Here is a 17315-nt window from a genome sequence, read left to right on the forward strand (position 1 = left end):
ACTGGGGATGGTAAGTGGGGAGCAGCGCGACACAGTTTATAGCACACCATTGAACTCACCCGCATCGGGTGAGTCATGTTTCCTGCCTTGCACCCAGTTCACCCCCACGGTAGACATAAATGGGCACTCATCGGCCAAAAGCACAAAGATCCGATTTCAGCCACCGTGACGAATTGAGGGGTATGGCCACTAACTATTAAAGAAATAGGCTACGTTTCCTAATGCAACCAGCATACATACCCTGCTCGGGCTCCGCAGGCATAGTTAGGAAACAATGTGGGAACGGCCCGCTTTACAGGTTAGCTTGTACTCTCTCACGTCTGTGCATCAGCGACATCTGGTGGCTAGGCAGAGATATGGCAGGGGCTTAGCGCGAAAGCGACCCTCAGTATATGGCGTTGTGTGAGGTAACGTTCACACGCAGCTGCGATAGTGAACTGAGAAGATGAAATCTTCAAGGATGCCCACACTTATGCAGTGCTGGCACCCTGAGGCCAGTCCCAGTTTATAAGTTGTTGTTGGCATGAAAAGCCAGTGAAACCAGACCGCAGTGGCACCTAGTGGACAGTGGCGGTAAAACATGGTCCGAAGGGCTTCAGGGGGTGTTGTTAGACACTCGTGGGAGGAGGGCTGATACAGTGAGTGTCTTTGGGATGAGGTGTGGGGGAGGGGTGCATGTGTGAGCAATGAACCATTGCAAGAAACCAACTTATATGGGGGAGCGAGACTATGTTGGCATCTGCAAAGGGGATATTGGCTACTCTCCTCTTCCGTCTCTCCGCCCATCAAACGTTCACTCCTCTTATTGGCTTGTCAGTGACTCACATGACAATACTAGTACCTTTTCAGTTTATATAACTTTACAACGTAATATGAAGGCACCTTGGCTCCAAGTCTATGGGGTGGTCCCTGTGCGCTTGCCCTGACCCTTGTCACGTGGTTACACCTCCCTAACCCAGGTTGCACCCCCTTAATGACTTAATGTAATGTTGGTTCACTATAGAAAGAGCCCCTGCTGTTTAGGCGTGCCCTGCTCTACGGAGGCCTAATGGCCATATCCTTATCTCTTGCTTTCCCTCAGGGACTGTCTAGGTGACCTAAATAGGGGTAGTCTGATTGTCCTGTCATACCCTTTCTCTTTGTAGATGGCCTTTCACTCCTTAGTCTCAATCTTCCCTCCACTCCTCCTCACTACTCTGCCTCTGGGGCTTAGTTCCTCCTGATCTTACACCTCCTCCTACTCCTCGTATCTTTACTCTCCTCTTCCCTCCTGATCTTACTCCACATCTCGTCCCTCCTTACTCTACTCTCCTCCTCTACTCCTCCCTCCTTCTCTTCCTCCTCCTCTCATTCCTCCCATCTCCAGTCTCTCTTCCGGAGGAGTCCTTTCACCCCTCTTGTCTCTACTCTCCTGTTCCCTCTTGATCTTATTCTTCCTCTCTTTCCTCCTATCTCTCCTTTTCTCCTCCCTCCTGAGCTTAGTCCTGCTCTCACTCCTCATTTCTTTACTCTCCTCCGCCCTTCTGGTCTTAATGTGTCTCCCGCTCTCACTTACATACAAACAGAGTGCTGAATGGATACCACTCCATCACCCTCACCCCTTACCTTTACTCTCTCCACACATGCCATTACTCTCCTCCCACCTGCCTGGTCTCATGGTCTCCCTGCAGCTCCTCTGAGCAGCTCACCTGAACACCCCTCATGGAAGACTGGTTCTGCTGGGTTTATATAGATATCCTGTTTCGGTCTAGAAAGTTCCCTAAGCTCCCATTGGACACAAAGGTAGGGGCTGTCCTCCTGGGACAAGCTCTGCCTCGTCTACCCAAAGCTCCACCGATCTCCCATTATGGGGAGGCATTTCTCCTAGGAGTCCTCCAAAGGGCTTTCAGCCTCACCTTCTTTTTAGCCTCCATTTGCTTGCAGCCACCCGCGCAGTCTCTGGTTGTGCTCTATCCCTGTTCTCCTACTGTATCGAGTAAATCACTGTCCATACAGTTTCTGGAGAGTGTTTCCTGGACTCCCCTACTGATGTGCAGATCCCTCTGCCTCCAGCTCCACAGTCACTACTCCACTGTTCCCCGGTAGCAAGTCTGGGGACTCTGTGGCACGTGTTGGGTTTCCCATATGGCTCCTGAATGGTTGTAGAAAGTCCATTTTTATCAGGGAACTTATTTTGTTCCTGCTGGTCCAGGCTGGTGTTTTGCTATTGCACCCAGGTGGATTGTGGTATGTGTAGTGGTTGTCATTGGTCTCTGGAAGATGCTGCTTCCCTGGGTTCAGTAGCCATTATATCAGTATGATGAGTGTGGTGCATGCTGGTAGTTGTAGTCTCTGTGGTTTGCACCGGGTTGCCAGGCTGCTATGTTCACCATATCACAACAAAAGGTATGATGGCTGGAAAGTTTAGAATTAATCCTAACCTCTGGTATTGCTCTGGCCAAACCTCCAGACCATCATGCTTCGTCTGCCAAGCCATTATAAAAGGGGAAAGACCATATGCAAATCGGGCTTGTTCCACCTCAAAAGGGGAAGTTCAGCCTGAACTGCTTGGTCACATCACTTCTTCATGAGACCACAATAATCCCCAAACATGTTTCAGCTTCATTGGGCCTCATCAGTGAGGAGTGGGTCGGGTCTCTAGGTCCAGCAGGTATGGGACCATTGTCTAGGCAGACCCATCCCACTCGAGGTGACTATATCAAAACAAAAGGTCTGACGGCTGGAAGATTTCAAATTAATCTTAACCTCTGGCATTGCTCTGGACAACCCTCAGACCATCATCCTCTCCTGCCAAGCAATTACAAAAGGGGAAAGACCATATGCAAATCAGGCTTGGACCCACCCCACCATGACTCTGGGGCATTATCTGAAAGCTTAGAGAAAGCAACCTGGATAGGACAGAGGCGTCTGAGGTACAGGACGGACTGAGTGGCACCAATGAACACACATGACGTCACGCATGCCATGAAACTAGGGAAAGGAGTCCCTCTCAACCCCTTCACACCACCTCTGAGGTGGGCCTGGCTCTGGCATTGCTCTGAATGGCCACCTACCCATGGTCACACTCCCGACATTCAATTCTCACAAGTTGGCTCTGCAAGCCCCTCTCTACCTTTTCCTCCCGCACATCTGTGCTATTTCCCCCCACCCCTTCCTGTCCTTGCTGTCTCCCTCAAGCTCTGAGACGGCAATAATACAAGGCAAGGTACTTATTGGGCATGAACATGTATGCCAATTTTCAACGCAAATACACAGAGTGCTTTACATTCTCTGGTAGTGGCCAGTTTGTTTTCTATGCCTTCTAAAGTCCATGTTGCTTTGTGCCCTGTCTTCTTTGGGGAATTGCATATCCGCATTTTGCTGTTCTCTGCTGATCCTAGTCTTCGTCCGAGTGTGATGCAGGGCTGTTCTTGTCCTGTTTTACTTGATTACTTGAAAGGGCTTCCTTCTTTTCGCTGAACGTGTGAAAATACGTGTTCCAAATGTCTTTGTGTGCAGGGGGAAGTGACTCTAAGACTCTGGCCTCCCTAAGCATCATTTTGTGACTGTGTTTTTTTTTAACCAGAGTTAAGTACCCTGCAAGTTTAAAGATTTGCCCTAGTGCCCTGCAGCATTTTAGTTTGTCGGTGTGTTCTAGGTCTGCCCGTGTTGCTTCTTTAGAGACCAGTCTAAGTCTCTGGCCAATGTCTCCTCCTCTTGTTTTCCTGTGCTGCAGATCTGTTGGGCACACATGCAGGAAGACTGCAGTTCTGTAATAACGTGGTCGAGGGCTTGTTCCGAAGGCTTTACTGTCTCGTCCTCTTACGCATCTGTTTCGTTGCATCTCACTCGCTCTCTCCTTGACTATAACCACCTGGCGCGCCTCTTTTTCTGCTTCCCTCCCTGTGTCAGTGCCTCACTGTCTCTGTGTTTCTTTCTGTCCAGCGCTCCCTGTTTCTCCCAGTTGCTTAGAATGTCTCTATCGCTCGCTTTCGTTCACTTCCCCTGCCTCTGATTCAGCCTCTGTCTCTCGCTCTTCTCAGCCACTCCTTCTCTTAATCTCTATTGTTATCCTCATTTTTCTCGCCATATCTCTCACTTTTCCCTTTTTCTCTCTGTTTTCCTTGTCTGTTCCCTTCCCTTCTGTTCCCTTGCCGTCCTTTCTTTTCTCTTCTCTTCTCATATGTTTCTCTCTCTCCTGCCCACACTCCTTTTTCTCTACTTCTTTTTCCATCACTTTGTCTTGCTGTCTTCTCAATCTCTCGCTCTCTCTCTCTCTCTCTCTTTCTCTCTCTCTCAATCTCTATCTGTATCCAGATCTTTCTGTCCCAATCTCTTTCTCTCTCTGTCACATCAGACTCCATATCACTTTCTTTCCTTTACATCGCTCTGTCAGTTTATCTGTTACTCGTTGAATTCTCTGTCTTTTTCTTCCTCTATCTCACACACACTATCCCTTTGTCTCTTTCTGTCTCCATCCCTTTCTTTGTCTTTCACGCTCTTTCTTATCATTCTATCTTTCTTTCCATCTCTCTTCTTCTCTCACATTCACTGTCTCTCACTCTCACACACATGTATACAAGCGTGCACACACATACTCACAATCCCTATCTTTATTTCTCCATTTCTGTCATCTTTCTTTCAATTTCTCTCTGTATTCTTAGTCTTTCTTTCTTTCCATCAGTCCCATTTCTTCTATCACTTACTCTCACTTCTTCTGTCTCTCTTTGACTTCTCACACTCTCTCAGGCACACAGTGGATCTCCTGCGCCTCTCTCTTTTTCCCTCTGCCAGTTGTGATCGCACTCTCGCTCTTCTGTCTTGCACATCCATGTCGATCTCTTTTCCTTTGCATCTCCCTGTTTATCTGATGCCCTCACCTGCCCCCTTTAGGGCCCTCCCCACCTTGTTGCTTTGTCTCCCAGCTCCCCACAATGCAGTCATCATGCCTCTCTCTCTTTCCCGCTGTGCAGGAGGTGCCCTGGACCCCTGGAGTACATGAGCTATCATTTCAACTTCCTTGGCATAGTGGCTGGCCCACTGTGCTCCTTCAATGACTATGCATCCTTCATCGAGGGCAGACACTACTGGGGCCAGGAGAAGGGGGGCCGCCCCAGCTCTGAGCCCTCTCCCACGGTGAGTCTCTTGCACCCTGGTCAGCGCGGCCTCCATGATGCGCCAGTGTGGGCGCCCTGCGCACTGTCACTACCAGGGTTTAAGTTGGCAGCAGGTGCATGTTGATTTGGAGGTGTGCAAAGGTTTCCCATGAATGTGTATGAGTGACAGAGTGCAGTGAGGGCACCACAATCAAGCAAGCAGCCTCGGACTAGCCTATAGGGCAATGGGTCAATGCCCAAACCAAAAACGCAAAAAGCTCGGGTGGGACATTTTTTTGGGTCAAAGGGGCCCACTTATTTAGCACACGTGGGCCAGTTTGATAAGTTACTTCACTCTGTGGCTAGTAGTTTTGGCCAGTGTTACTGAATGAACATTCTTTAAAATCACAATTTGCATCACATTTTATCAAAAAGCTCTCCCTTGGGCATTACTCAGTCTGTCACACAAGGAATGAATTGCCATTTGCAACTGTGGGCCCCTTTTTCATCGATGCCCGAGACAATGTTATGCCCCGCTCTGACCCTGCAAGCAAGGAGGTTGCATGGGGGGGAGGGGCATTGGTGTGGTTGGGGGAAGCTCCCCAAGAATATGTTTTAAATAATGAGTTAAGATGGTGCATTTTACAGCATACTTTCTATGAAAAAAAGGTGTAAAAAGCCACAAAGTTTACAATCAGTTTAGTAGGGTAACAAATGAAATTTAAAAAACAATGTATGCCAGGTCACCAGCAATACAGACTGTGTAAAGAAAATTCTGCTGTCAGTGCATGGCCCATAAGCCGTGCAGGGCTGGGGTACTGTGCTGTTGCATCCAGTGAAACAATACCAGAGCTTCCTCCGACATTCTATGGGGAAGCGCAATACAGAGCTCCACAGAGTGCTTTCATGATTATCCTGACTTGGTTTTGACCCAAAGGCTGACACTGAAGCGCAGCCCCCACACCCCCTGTTTTATAGTACAACTCGACATTGGGTCCCTGGGGCACCTGAGGACAACATTATACAATGTAGAATCGACCTCCTTAATTTGATCACCCAAGTAGAAGGTTGTACAGCAACACAGGTCACAGCGGCCGGCCATTGTGATCAAGGAACTGATGGTGTAATATTTTTGTAACCTGGGGCTACACTCACGGATGGTCCTAGGTTAGTGTAGTAGGGCCTACACTACTGCATTCTTATTTGCCCAAAGAAACCTAGTGGACCTCCTGTCCTTGACACCTGCAGGACTGCGTGAGGGTGTGAGTGATATGTGTCAGTGTGAGCTTGTGGAGCTTGGGTAACGAGGACGTGTTTGGGATATTTGCAGTAGACTGACCCGGGTGGTGTGGAGCTGTGAGGCCCCAGCCTGAGGCCTTGAGGTAGAGCCGAGGGACAGGATGGCCTTGCTGTTTGTTGCTTTGCAGAACGTTCCGTCCTAACTCCACACCTGGTAGTCTCTCATACCCAGTAGCATTTTCTTTCCTTCCAAAACAAAATCATGCCCTGAGCTTATGAGGGCAGAGGACCCCAGTCACTGTTTTCATTAGGATCTGCTGCGTGTAAGAACCACGATTCGCCCCAGAAATTGGGCTGAGCCAGGCTGAAGCTCTGAACTTGGCCTGGCGAACCGCCTTCTCCAGAATTAACACTGTAGGAACTCTGGGGGTGCGCGACACCAGTGTCTGGCTGTGAGAACCTGTGCTCAGAAAGGGACGTAGGTTGCAGAGTAGAAACGCCTTCTCCAGAGTTAACACTGTAGGAACTCTGGGGGTGCGTGACACCAGTGTCTGGCTGTGAGAACCTGTCCTCAGGAAGGTACTTAGGTTGCAGAGTAGAAATGACTTGGCTGGAGTGGGCCGGGGAATTGTGGGAGGCTTAAAAAATGGCATTAGATTGTTGTGGGTGATTTGGGCCCTTGCGTGATGCTAAAGGGGTACTTCTTCACGGTAGAAAGCAGGTGGAGAGGGCCAGAAAGGGGACTTTAGCAACTGAGATGATAGGCAAGGGTTTAGAGGTGGCACTGCCTGGAACAGTGGGAATTTGGGAAGCAGAGAGTCTGTGTTGGGAATGCACTGTGGGGAAAAGGATTTAGCTGGTATGGCGACCATTTCCTTCGAAGGGACACCAAGGAAAGCAATAGACGGAGGAACTGGAGATAGACCGTGCTGCACGCTAGCTAAAGAACAGCTCAACTGTGATGCACATAGTAGTCTCACAAGGTTTATCTTTCCCGAAGGGCCTTTTTGTGGACCCTTGTGAACCTTGAATCAAAAAGCACCTGGGCAAAGGCCGTTGGCAGCTAATTCGGTGAAGACCGTACTGAAAGGGGGCTCATCGGCTACTCATTGTAAGGCTTCCGGGATCCTGTTGATCATTGTCCTTGGTCCCTGTAGGCATGAAATGGGTGATGGGAGTCTCCTCAAGCTCGGGCTCAGAGAGCTCCTTAGGATGGAATTTCCATGGCCCTTGGGACTCAAGGAACCTATCGGGATTTGGAGAAGGCCATGGCTGGCCAATCCAGTGGTGGGTGGGCAGTGTGAGATCTTATCTAATGGTGGCTGCTGCAGTCTAGTGAAGGATTATCTTTCTTAGTCATGCTCATAGAGATCCTCCAGCCTTGAGGGCAAAGCTGGAGACCGAACAGGCTAGAGACGAGGAAATGACTGACCTGAGGAAGAGTAAAAATACAAAATGGAACAGAGACTGTGGAAAACTGGAGTAAAGGCTAAAAAGCATTGCTCTTCATGCAGCCCTTGTAACATTTGCAACATTAAGTGGAAGATATTCGAAAAGTCATGCTCCATCAATGTAAAACATTAGAAAGCATCAGCTAAGTAATTGCTAATGAGAAACATTCAAGGGGTCCTGCAATTACACTCCTGAAATGTTCCTTGTAAACATGTATGTTTCTTACTTTAAGCAGCTCCCTCTCTGAGATCCTAAGTATGAGGATCATGAAAAGTAACTCATTCCAAAGAGACACATTTCCCTGCAAAAGTGTGAGGCTTTTGACACTTCACCTCCCTGTAAGGCTTCTGGTGCTTCCCAATCCTAAATGTGAGGCTTCTTATGCTTGCCCGCTGTGTAAGACTTCTTACACGTGCCCTCTCTAATTGTAAGGTGTGCCACGCTTCCCCTCCCTAAGTGCAAAGCTTCTCAAGCGTCCCTTCCCTAAGTCTGATGCCTCTCATGCTTCCCTTCCATATCTGTAAGTCTTCTGATGCTCCACTCCCTGCAAGGCTTCTGATGCTCACCCCCCCTGAATGAAAAGCTTCTGAAGCCTCCCCTCTCTAAGTGGAAGGCATCTGACATGTCCCCTCTCTAAGTGCAAGGCTTCTGAAGCGGCCTTTCCCTAAGTCTGATGTCTCTGATGCTTCCCTTGCATATGTGTAAGTCCTCTGATGCTGCACTCCCTGCAAGGCTTGTGATGCTCACCCTTCCTGAATTAAGATCTTCTGAAGCCTCCCCTCTCTAAGTGGAAGGCATCTGACTCTTCCCCTCCTTAAGTGCAAAGCTTCTGAAGCGTCCCTTCCCTAAGTCGGATATCTCTGATGCTTCCCTTGCATATGTGTGTTTTCTGATGTTCCACTCCCTGCAAGGCCCTGATGCTCACCCTCCCTGAATGTAAAGCTTCTGAAGCCTCCCCTCTCTAAGTGGAAGGCATCTGACATGTCCCCTCTCTAAGTGCACGGATTGTGAAGCTTCCATTCCCTAGGTCTGATGCTTCCCTTGCATATGTGTAAGTCTTCTGATGCTCCACTCCCTGCGATGCTTCTGATGCTCACCCTCCCTGAATGAAAAGCTTCTGAAGCCTCCCCTCTCTAAGTGGAAGGCATCTGCCTCTTCCCCTCCTTAAGTGCAAGGCTTCTGAAGCATCCCCTCCCTAGGTCTGATGTCTCTGATGCTTCCCTTGCATATGTGTAAGTCTTCTGATGCTCCACTCCCTGAAAGGCTTCTGATGCTCAACCTCCCCGAATGAAAAGCTTCTGAAGCTTCCCCTCTCTAAGTGGAAGGCATCTGACATGTCCCCTCCCTAAGTGCAAGTCTTCTGATGCTTCCCTTCCCTAAGTCTGATGTCTCTGATGCTTCCCTTGCATATGTGTAAGTCTTCTGATGCCCCACTCCCTGCAAGGCCCTGGTGCTCACCCTCCCTGAATGAAATGCTTCTGAAGCCTCCCCTCTCTAAGTGGAAGGCATATGACATGCCCCCTCTCTAAGTGAAAGGCTTCTGACGCTTCCCTTCCCTAAGTCTGATGCCTCTCATGCTTCCCTTCCATATCTGTAAGTCTTCTGATGCTCCACTCCCTGCAAGGCTTCTGATGCTCACCCCCCCTGAATGAAAAGCTTCTGAAGCCTCCCCTCTCTAAGTGGAAGGCATCTGACATGTCCCCTTTCTAAGTGCAAGGCTTCTGAAGCGGCCTTTCCCTAAGTCTGATGTCTCTGATGCATCCCTTGCATATGTGTAAGTCCTCTGATGCTGCACTCCCTGCAAGGCTTGTGATGCTCACCCTTCCTGAATTAAGATCTTCTGAAGCCTCCCCTCTCTAAGTGGAAGGCATCTGACTCTTCCCCTCCTTAAGTGCAAAGCTTCTGAAGCGTCCCTTCCCTAAGTCGGATATCTCTGATGCTTCCCTTGCATATGTGTGTTTTCTGATGTTCCACTCCCTGCAAGGCCCTGATGCTCACCCTCCCTGAATGTAAAGCTTCTGAAGCCTCCCCTCTCTAAGTGGAAGGCATCTGACATGTCCCCTCTCTAAGTGCACGGATTGTGAAGCTTCCCTTCCCTAGGTCTGATGCTTCCCTTGCATATGTGTAAGTCTTCTGATGCTCCACTCCCTGCGATGCTTCTGATGCTCACCCTCCCTGAATGAAAAGCTTCTGAAGCCTCCCCTCTCTAAGTGGAAGGCATCTGACTCTTCCCCTCCTTAAGTGCAAGGCTTCTGAAGCGTCTCTTCCCTAGGTCTGATGTCTCTGATGCTTCCCTTGCATATGTGTAAGTCTTCTGATGCTCCACTCCCTGAAAGGCTTGTGATGCTCACCCTTCCTGAATGAAGGTCTTCTGAAGCCTCCCCTCTCTAAGTGGAAAGCATCTGGCATTTCCCCTTCCTAAGTGCAAGTCTTCTGATGCTTCCCTTCCCTAAGTCTGATGTCTCTGATGCTTCCCTTGCATATGTGTAAGTCTTCTGATGCTGCACTCCATGCAAGACTTCTGATGCTCACCCTTCCTGAATGAAAGGGCTTCTGAAGCTTTCCCTCTCTAAGTGGAAGGCATCTGACATGTCCCCTCTCTAAGTGAAAGGCTTCTGACGCTTCCCTTCCCTAAGTCTGATGTCTCTGATGCTTCCCTTGCATATGTGTAAGTCTTCTGATGCTCCACTCATTGCAAGGCTTCTGATGCTCTCCCTCCCTGAATGAAAAGCTTCTGAAGCCTCCCCTCTCTAAGTGCAAGGCATCTGACATGTCCCCTCTCTAAGTGCACGGATTGTGAAGCTTCCCTTCCCTAGGTCTGATGCTTCCCCTCTCTAAGTGCAAGGCATCTGACACTTCCCCTCCCTAAGTGCAAAGCTTCTGAAGCGTCCCTTCCCTAGGTCTGATGTCTCTGATGCTTCCCTTGCATATGTGTAAGTCTTCTGATGCTGCACTCCATGCAAGACTTCTGATGCTCAACCTCCCCGAATGAAAAGCTTCTGAAACTTCCCCTCTCTAAGTGGAAGGCATCTGACATGTCCCCTCCCTAAGTGCAAGTCTTCTGATGCTTCCCTTCCCTAAGTCTGATGTCTCTGATGCTTCCCTTGCATATGTGTAAGTCTTCTGATGCTCCACTCCCTGCAAGGCCCTGGTGCTCACCCTCCCTGAATGAAATGCTTCTGAAGCCTCCCCTCTCTAAGTGGAAGGCATATGACATGCCCCCTCTCTAAGTGAAAGGCTTCTGACGCTTCCCTTCCCTAGGTCTGATGTCTCTGATGCTTCCCTTGCATATGTGTAAGTCTTCTGATGCTCCACTCCCTGCAAGGCTTCTGATGCTCACCCTCCCTGAATGTAAAGCTTCTGAAGCCTCCCTCCTCTAAGTGGAAGGCATCTGACATGTCCCCTCTCTAAGTGCACGGCTTGTGAAGCTTCCCTTCCCTAGGTCTGATGCTTCCCTTGCATATGTGTAAGTCTTCTGATGCTCCACTCCCTGCGATGCTTCTGATGCTCACCCTCCCTGAATGAAAAGCTTCTGAAGCCTCCCCTCTCTAAGTGGAAGGCATCTGACTCTTCCCCTCCTTAAGTGCAAGGCTTCTGAAGCGTCCCTTCCCTAGGTCTGATGTCTCTGATGCTTCCCTTGCATATTTGTAAGTCTTCTGATGCTCCACTCCCTGAAAGGCTTCTGATGCTCAACCTCCCCGAATGAAAGCTTCTGAAGCTTCCCCTCTCTAAGTGGAAAGCATCTGGCATGTCCCCTTCCTAAGCGCAAGTCTTCTGATGCTTCCCTTCCCTAAGTCTGATGTCTCTGATGCTTCCCTTGAATATGTGTAAGTCTTCTGATGCTGCACTCCATGCAAGACTTCTGATGCTCACCCTTCCTGAATGAAAGGGCTTCTGAAGCTTTCCCTCTCTAAGTGGAAGGCATCTGACATGTCCCCTCTCTAAGTGAAAGGCTTCTGACGCTTCCCTTCCCTAAGTCTGATGTCTCTGATGCTTACCTTGCATATCTGTAAGTCTTCTGGTGCTCCACTCCCTGCAAGGCCCTGATGCTCACCCTCCCTGAATGTAAAGCTTCTGAAGCCTCCCCTCTCTAAGTGGAAGGCATGTGACACTTCTCCTCCCTAAGTGTGAGACCTATGAAACATTGACTCCCTATGTTTCACGCAATTAAAACTCTCCCCTCCCTCAGTGGGCCAGTTGGGGAGGGGGGAGAGGGGGTTTGACAAGCACCCTGCCTAAATGAATGACATGTAAAGCCTCCCACTCCAGTATATGAGAATGTTGATGCTCGATTTGGGGCTTTGCTTTCAGAATTTGCTCCTCGCTCTGGTCCGGATTCGCTTGCATGGATGCTAATTAATTAAATTAAGGACCCATAAAGTGGCACGTTCTGCTGTGACAGCTGAACGTGTTTAAGGGCCTGCAAATCTGTCACTATTACGCAGAACCCTTTGGCGTTTGATGATGTAAAATAGCGATACTCCCATTGTTCCTGTTCTTTTTTAGAGTGCGGTCCTGGACAAGCTCGGTGGCTGCTGCCTGCTCCTCGCTCTGCACTTGACCTTATCGAAAGCCTTTCCTATCACCTACAACCTGGACGATTCCTTTGTGGCAACAGCTCCGCTTCTCCATCGCCTCTGCTACGTCTACCTGTCCATGCTGGCCTGCAGACCCAAATACTACTTCCTGTGGACTCTAGGTATGCATTTACATGTGCACTTTGTACCCGTGTTTATATGATATGATATGGCATTTATAACGCGCCTATACACAAGAGTTTCAAGGCACGTTTTAATAACAGGTACTCATTTTGAACGGAAATGACTTATAAAGTGGGCAATAACAGAGACCAGAGATAGTCCTAAGGTACCTTGACATGAGAGCATTGATGGACTGAATGACGAATACTAGGCGGTGACGGGTTAAGAATCCGAACATATACCAGGGACCGGAGCACATAACATTATTAACATTGGGAGCCTGAGGTCAGTATTGACATATTTACAAATGTGCTTGTTTAAACCTTCAAGCTAGGGTGCAGCTTAGAGAAAGGCCCTCCTGCAGAAGACATCTGCCTGGCCTTCAGGGGTGTTTACAGAACTTGCAGGACCTGCTGCCCCCATCGTAGGGCACCGTAGGCAGTGTTGCATAAATGATGACCACGGGAAGCATTCAGCTCCTGCAGGCCCTGTCTCTTCCATTAGGAGGAGCGCTGGTTTTGGGAGAGATCACCTCATTGCCCTCCTTACATCCCCCAACAGGTGTCTCACAACTCCAGCATCTGCATTCAGGATGTGCTGCTTTAATGCAATGGCATTTAATGCAGCCAATGCTGGTAAGAGAGGGAGGGGCCTGCACTTCTTCTTCTTACTGATAGATTTTCATCCATCAGCGGTGATTTTTGGATACCGAGACTTGAACCTCATTACTCCATCTTCTCAGTTGAGTATGTAGTCGTCGGTTTGTATTCTTCTTGGTCTGTGTGGTCTTGTCACAGTAGGGCTGGTTTCACAGGTTCTTCACAGTGATGGGCCGCGGGTAGCGGTCGAAGGGGTTTGCAGTGGTGGCAGTGAGTCTTCTGATCAGAGAGTTCGAGAGGGAGGGAACATCCATCTGTCAATTTTATAACTCTTCGCACACCCAGGCCTGAAATTGGGTTCTTTTCCCCTGGATTCGGAAATGAGCAAGAAATTGTCTCATGGATTCAGAAGCCAGGGAAATGAAAATTGAATTCCTGAGCAGCTACGCACTGCACTCACAGTGATCCGCTCCTCCCAATGAAGAGAGGCACACGTAGACTTCCTAAGAGCTCTGCTCGAGTTTGTTTTTGATATGCTTTGATGCAAAAGTATGAGATGGCTGCAAACATAGAAGCTAGTGGCTGATTGAGAGCATATTGTCCATTAAGAGGAGTCAATGTCTGTGATTAGAAAGGGGAGTGCTGCACAAAGATGCATGCTGTGTGAAAAAATGGCAGCAGCCAGTGATGGAACTGTGGATTAGCTCCCAGTCTTTTTCTTTCAGTCTTGGTATTACAGTTTCAAACCCAGATTATGTTTTTTAGGCTCGCATTACTTTGCATGTTGGTAATTGTAGGCTTCCATTCTGTGTGGGACAAATAAAATTGCAGTAATACTTGAAATTCTTATGATTTATATAATGGCAGGTTGCTTTATTTTGTGATTTGGGAATGTTTCAAGTTCTCGTTATACATTTTATTTTTGCCCCGTGTTTTTTAAAACATTTTTTTACAATACTTTCACTTGCCTGCCTTGTCTCCACCCCTAGATCCACCCCGGAATTTGAGAGTGTTTTCTTTCCATTTTAGCAATCCACACACCACTTTCTTACACGCCCATCTTTAAAACAAACACTTACCTCTGACAAATCCATTTTTCAGCGGATGCCATCAATAACGCGGCCGGTTTCGGGTTTAGTGGATACAACAAGGATGGAAAACCATGCTGGGATCTGCTTACAAACCTAAATATCTTCCGGATTGAGGTAAGGGAGAAATGAATGAATGGCACCACAGAGCCTTTAATCGGGGAGAACGATGTGTATGTATTTGGAGGGTTCATACGGGGCGAGCATATCTAGGAATATGAGTAACAGATTGTAAGAAAAGCTATGACAATACCACGAGCTATCCAGCCCTACACATGCAGCAGCTGGTCCTGGGTGGCCCTCCACCCATTAAGTAAAGGCTCTGTTGTGTGCCTGTCATCAATAGCACAGCATTCCTTGTCCCACAAGCCAGGGGCACTCCTGAGTAGATTAGTATGAGCACCAGAATTGCACAGTTACAGGCAGTGGCATCGCTGGGGGCACTGGGAGGCCTGTGCCCCCCCTCTGAAATCCTGTGCCCCCCTTATGCCCCCCCTACCTAAGGCGAGCAGTGACCGTGTTCTCTATTTGTAGTGTTATTTGTGACACTCACGGAGAAAATGTCTGCATATCACACGGCAAAGACTCACCTTTTGTCTCTAAGCAAGCAGTGATCCTGGTATGCATTCTGTCATAGGCATGAACATGAGCACGAGCCACTTGTCAGGTGTTCCTGCCCGGCTTCTGCACAGCGACCTCCATAGAGTGCAGAGCAGCTTGCAGCCCCTCCCATCAGAATGTAGCGCAGGAAACTGCTAATGATGGGCTATTAGTCACTGGTTTAGTGCCTGCATTCTGATGGGAGGGGAGGTGCAGTGGGGTGTGCACAAAAGCCTCTCTGCAGGAGTGCTTGTGATGTCACACATTACCTTTCATAGGCGCCCCCCACATTTGTCTGTGCCCCCCCCTACTTTTGTCTTTAGCCCCCTCTGTGCCCCTCCTAAATTTGATTCCTGTCGACGCCACTGGTTACCGGAGGCTGGCATGTAAAGCAAACAGCCAGTAAGGCATTCTTAGTACACAAATGAGACATTGCATTTATTTATGCAAAAGAGGACAGAGTGAAGGATCACATGTCCACTTGAAGTGGTGTGCTGCGGGATGCACCGTTAGCTGGTAATTGATGGCTGCCCTGTCTCCAGGTGGGTGGCTCCTTCGCCAACAGTGTGTAATCAGATGCTGGTGGCATGGAAGGTTAGACAGCCCTAAAAACAGAAATAAGGACATTCAAAACAAACCACCCAGGGAAAACAGGAACACTCTTATCTCAGCTCAGGTGTCACGGCAGGTGACAAACCTGACCACTGTAAATGTATAGACACACATAGCTCCGTTGAAGCATTATGTAATGTCATGTCATGTATGCTGCGCTAGAGGGCAGTATACCACACGCCTCTACTACTTGTATTGTCTCCAGGCTCTTTGGCAGATTTGAAAGAGAGGCAGGTGGGTTAGGTTAGTGGAAAGGGAGGGAGGGATAATATAAGGTAGCTTTGCTGTTCTTGTAATAAACGCAGAAGTAACAGAACTCAGCGTGCAGGGATATAGTTCTTTGTGTTCTTTGTTGAAAGCATACAGGCATTAGTGTCCAGAGGAACGCCATGTGTTACCTTTATGCTACGATGCATTGGCCGGGACTGTGATATGTAAGTAGATTGCAGCGGTGTAGCCTTCTGTTGATCAATGTCTGTCGGAGGAGTGGTTCATTTGCCATGTGGGAGTGGCATAGGTGGTGCAGAGAGGCTTTTGTGCACACCCCACTGCACCACCTCGCATACAGTGTTTTTGAGCATAGAGGTGGGAATGTTAATGAAAGTGTTTAATGGAGGCGCAGGGGGCAACTTTGAGCATCCATCCAGTATGGCCATGATGACCTCTCAATGGATGTGCACCTTAGTTGACATTATAAGCTACTTGTGAGGAGATGTTACGAGGCAGCTTGGGGTGGGCTGTTCTCTCTGTCAGTGCACAGTGTGCAGGGACTGGTCCTGCATAAGGTGTGAGGAAAAGAGGGCAGAGCTGGAAACATAGGGAGCATGCAGTAGTGGGTACCAAGTAGACAGAGGGTGAGTATAGTTCCGGAGGAGAGTTCTGAGTAGGGCATCCAGAGCGCCAAGAATGTGCCTGTTTAGTTTAAACTAGTTTCAGAAGCTATGAAATGACATATGATTTGGCCCCGGGGGTCTTTTCGATTGCCTGGTAATTCGCAAATATTTCAGAATGGCTTATTGTGATTATTTCAAGGAACATCGTAAAAAATGTTTGTACTGGAATAGGGGAATAAAGTCTCACACATTCAGATTAAGACCTTCGGTTGGCATTTTGGACAGGATGTCTTTCCACCAAAATGTCAGGGGTAGCGTAAGGGAGGTGCGACCCCCAAATGACATCCCTGATTTTGGACAAACCTATGTCAGACGAGTGCCATTTATGGGATTTGCCGTCAGATGGGGGCGAACGAGCTGGAATCAGATTCGAGCCTATCTAAACAATGAGGGTTCAAAACGGCTCAAATGGTTCAAACCATTTGGATGTGAAGCTCAAAGTGTTTTGAGACGTACACACCAGAATTCCAGCCACTCATATAGATATTGATGGAAAGACTCAGCTCAGATAATAGTCTGGGCCAATACTGAATTCTGGGATACCGTAGCTTAGGAAATGATGCAATAGGGCCATAATTCTCGGCCGCAGCCATTCTGAAAGCAGAGAGGCAGGTCTCTGGGCTTTATGTGCGTCATCATGTAAAGCCATTCCCAGGAAAACCTGAATCCCCGGCCGGGAGGATGGCCACCTCCAGCCGTGTGGAGGCTCGGAGCACAGATGGCCACGTTTCGAGCCTCCTCATTGACTGAGGGGCTGCCACGCCCCCCGCTGGGAACAAACGAATGGAATCCTGCCTAAGTGATTTCCGGTTGGGTAATGCCCCGGCAAGAGCCAATCAGAATGTTTGTTTCATTCTAGTTGACCCTCGCCGGGTACTAATAGACTAAAAAGAATAGAAGTTCAGGCCCGCTTTATTGAACCAGCGCTCAGTCACCAAGCTGCTCATTCAATCAGTGACTTGTCTTCTGACAGAGTGAGTGCACTTTAGTTCAGAACTTTGTTAATTGTAGGCATTTTTCTGCTTTGAGTTCATTTATTTTTCATCTCAACTAAATA

General features: G+C 48.6%; 1 protein-coding gene across 1 annotated transcript in view; it reads left to right on the forward strand.

The window, feature by feature from the left end:
- Positions 1–17315, forward strand: part of LOC138503329 (lysophospholipid acyltransferase 2-like) — a 228382-nt gene that overhangs the window by 172071 nt on the left and 38996 nt on the right. The window contains exons 7-9 of the mRNA XM_069622961.1: positions 4953–5115; positions 12273–12465; positions 14167–14270. Coding sequence (XP_069479062.1) covers positions 4953–5115; positions 12273–12465; positions 14167–14270 — 460 coding nt within the window. The remainder of the gene's footprint in view (positions 1–4952; positions 5116–12272; positions 12466–14166; positions 14271–17315) is intronic.

The sequence above is a fragment of the Ambystoma mexicanum genome, chromosome 11 (assembly GCF_040938575.1).
Source record: "Ambystoma mexicanum isolate Mex_15411 chromosome 11, UKY_AmexF1_1, whole genome shotgun sequence".
In the NCBI taxonomy this organism is placed as follows: Eukaryota; Metazoa; Chordata; class Amphibia; order Caudata; family Ambystomatidae; genus Ambystoma; species Ambystoma mexicanum.